The following is a 3,474-nucleotide window of genomic DNA, read 5'->3' as shown; positions in this document are numbered from 1 at the left end:
CCAGTCAGAAGTACTTCGCGTGCTTATCACGAAGCGCAAACTCCTAAGTGACCTTTAAATACAAAGAAAGATTTGATCCCAATCCCTTCAAGCAACATTTTATAATCTCTTTATCCAATAACCCTCGAAGCCAATTTCGAATAAAGAGTGAGCAGTTAAAGCCGAAGGTAAAAACACGTCCCCGACGCCCGCCACAGCGCTAAGCCACGTACTTTTCATGTAAATTTTAAGCTGTCGGTTTTTGCGAGGATTTCTAACAAATCCGAATTGCTGAGACAATTTTCGAGTTAACTGCAGTCAGTCACGCACATAGGTATTCATTTGTTTAATAACGTCTATTAATAGTAACTGTGTCACCTCACATGGATAGCAGTAAAACGGTTGACATTGAAAGTCCGGGGTATCGATCAAGAATTCGATGCAACTTTACATGAAAGGTGCACTGCAGCTGTGTTATAGGTACCTACTTATAGATAAGTTGGCCTGGTACGTAAGACATTCTTCTCCTGGGCATAAAATGTTTACAAAACTATTATGCGTTTCTCAAAATATTAAAAAAATGAATTGCTAACATTAATACAAAACTTTGCTAATAATACTTTGCGCGGAAATTCTCAGCGCTAACCATTTCATATAAAGAGATTGTTCAACAGAAAAAGTTGGCAAATTTGTCTCGCCTGGGGCACACATTATCTCTGCTCATATTACATTATAAATGGATGTGATTTAACAGAAGCGCCTGTGACTGTTAAGGAGAGAACACCTTTGTTAACTTTTTTGTTACTCGCAAAATTAGAAGACACTTCAAAATAATTTTGAACAAGTTTTACTTTGTTGCTGGACTAATGTTATCTTGCAGCTGAGAAATATTTAATGGTTGCTTTTATATTGAAATTTCTTCTGCATGGCTAAGTTTGAGTTCGTACCACGATTTATGTTATTCATTTTTCGTAGAAAGTCGGTAAATCCCTCTGTGAGCCGGGGGCTGACCTGCGCTGTTTACTGCACTTTTAGTTGGGATACTTTCTGTTTTGCATTTCGTATCAAAATATACATCATCGTTTGATGTTTTACTATTCATGTTGAAGAATTTTCGTAATTAATAAAGTGGATAGTCCATAAAATTTCAAGGCAATAAAATTAGTGTTGATATTACTCGGAGAAAATTAAAATCAAAGCGTATCGCTACATTTACCGGCTAGGTAATCGGACTCCAGGCATGAACACTTTCTAAACTTCATCATGCTTCTACCAGGCAAAACAAGTCCGAAAATATGGATTATTTTGACGGTAAAATACTAGCAATGTTATTAAAATTAGCGTACATACATAGCGTATAAGTATTTTATTATACCTACATATAATTTTTTATATACTTTCAGGTTCTAATTTCGTTCATCGCATTAAGTGAATCATTCGAAGATGATGGATGTAAGTGGCAATAATTAATATTCTTTAATATTTAGTTCTTTTCAACTATGTATTTTGATTTTTCACTTTCATGAATTGGATTATTTTGTTTACCGACTTTAATTAAGTTTGGGTTGATATAAGACCAATAGGATGATAGAATATAAGTATAGGTTGATAGAAGACAGGTACTATTTTTTAAGCTATGTTCTTTGAAACATTTAAATTCATCACTAGAAATGATTACCGATTATCGATTGAATTTACTTTTATTACGATTACTAGATTCAAACGAACGCTTTAGAAGATCAGCCGATGAAGGAAGCTTCGAGAAGGTTAAAAAGCCTAGTCCGAAAGCGGAATCGAGTGATAGCAACAGTGACAGTGACTCTGAGGAGAAAAAACTGGATGAAAGCCCAGAAAAGCCGGTAAAAAAGAGCGTCAAAGCTAAATCAGACAACGACAATGATGCGGAAAGTGAAGAAGAGGACAATAACGGTAACAAATTTTATTGAGCTACTTTTCAAAGTAATTTTTTGAATGGAGTGTTCGGTTTATGTATTAAAAATACTTTTTATACATTTCACAAACTATTCTGCAGGTAAAACATAGAACAGAATATTTTTAACACGTTTTTTTATTAAAGGAAACTACAAACAACTCATTATGCTTATGAAAGTTATTTTCATGTAAGAAAAATGTTGTGTAAAATACCCAATAGAAAGCTAGTTCAATATTTTTGTGTATGATTGATCATCCTACGAAGGTACAATCTTAAGACTGTTTTTTAAAAAAAATCTCGTACTTAGTGTTATTCATCTAAGATTTATTACGTACTTTCACGTTAATATCAAATTATCTGCCTACTCGTTTCCAGAATCCGGCAATCGACGAAGCACAAAGGGACTAAGATCCGATGACTTTGAACCAGAAGGTAAATTGTGAAAACAGAAATCTTGAGCTTTCATGATTTTTTGCAATTATTATCAAATTTGCGTACTTCTGATAAATCTGCGCTTACACACTAAGTATTATCAAACTTGCTTTTTTTACCAATCACGCTGAACAGAACAGAACCTAATACTTAATTTTATTGAATTTTTTATTCACAATTTTGTAATGGAAAAGTCATTAAAAGTGTACCTACCTACCTACTTTCTTGCAGATAATGGCAGAGTGCATGGGAAGTACCGAGGAGAAGAGGCCGACAGTGACGGTTTGTAAACATCTTATAAAATGTACTTGTTAACTTTATTTAACGTAATGTATGTAGACTGTAGACATAAGAATTCAGTTTGGGAATAGTGTTAGGCCCATCCCATGTAATTGGAACGTTGCTATATATTTACCCAAGTTACCCAACTCAAGATTTGGTACTATCGAAGAATATTCTAAAATAAATTAGAAAATCAATTACATTTTACTCGGCTCAAGAATCGTACTTGAGTTCTCAGCATGGCAGCCGCTTGCACTGCATCGACCGCGTCAAAAGTCAAAAAATAGAAAAGAGGAAGAAAGCTATTATCATAGTCTCATTATAATTTTATTTACAGTCTCGGACCGCCGTCGTCGCCGTAGAAGGTCCATTGGACGTTTTGCTTTCAACAGATGTGCATAAGTTTTTATTTCCAACTTGTTAGCTGGAAAATCAATAAAGTGCTACAAATACAAATTTGTTATTTATTTCAAGGGTGTCCGATACATTTTCTACCTATGTATTTATTTTTGGATACGACAATGCAATTAAATTCTCGATGTAATCATTAGACTCTAGTACAGAAAAGCATTTTATTTTATTGCCTGCTTTTATAACAATGTACCTTACGCATATGACGTCACTTATATTTATTCACTGACGATATTATAAATTATTAAAGAATCGTAGATATAACCTAAGTTTTTCTTCTGTCTTATGTAATTATGCTATACTTAGACACATTTATTACACACTTATCAAGTTAGGTATGCGAATTTTTGACACTGCTGATGAATAGTCTTAACATTTCGATTTTACGTATACATACAAGTTTAATATCTACTTATTTTTTTGTTAGCCCAGTCAAT

General features: G+C 33.6%; 1 protein-coding gene across 1 annotated transcript; it reads left to right on the top strand.

The window, feature by feature from the left end:
* Positions 1 to 1,141: 1,141 nt before the first annotated feature.
* Positions 1,142 to 3,082, top strand: LOC142976597 (uncharacterized). The gene is made up of 6 exons (XM_076120035.1): positions 1,142 to 1,290; positions 1,383 to 1,431; positions 1,696 to 1,908; positions 2,288 to 2,344; positions 2,576 to 2,626; positions 2,964 to 3,082. The coding sequence occupies exons 1-6, from the start codon at positions 1,243 to 1,245 to the stop codon at positions 3,026 to 3,028; spliced, it is 483 nt and encodes a 160-aa protein (XP_075976150.1). The 5' UTR covers positions 1,142 to 1,242; the 3' UTR covers positions 3,029 to 3,082.
* Positions 3,083 to 3,474: the final 392 nt, after the last annotated feature.

This window comes from Anticarsia gemmatalis, chromosome 11 (assembly GCF_050436995.1).
Source record: "Anticarsia gemmatalis isolate Benzon Research Colony breed Stoneville strain chromosome 11, ilAntGemm2 primary, whole genome shotgun sequence".
Classification (NCBI taxonomy): domain Eukaryota; kingdom Metazoa; phylum Arthropoda; class Insecta; order Lepidoptera; family Erebidae; genus Anticarsia; species Anticarsia gemmatalis.
This window is presented reverse-complemented; position numbering and strand designations above follow the sequence as displayed.

Excerpts from the sequence above, each read along its gene's own strand:
- LOC142976597 (XM_076120035.1), top strand. The coding sequence starts at position 1,243 with ATGCTTCTACCAGGCAAAACAAGTCCGAAAATATGGATTATTTTGACG. Across the intron at positions 1,432-1,695 it reads ATCATTCGAAGATGATGGAT|ATTCAAACGAACGCTTTAGA; the intron begins GTAAGTGGCAAT and ends TACGATTACTAG. Across the intron at positions 2,627-2,963 it reads AGAAGAGGCCGACAGTGACG|TCTCGGACCGCCGTCGTCGC; the intron begins GTTTGTAAACAT and ends TTTTATTTACAG.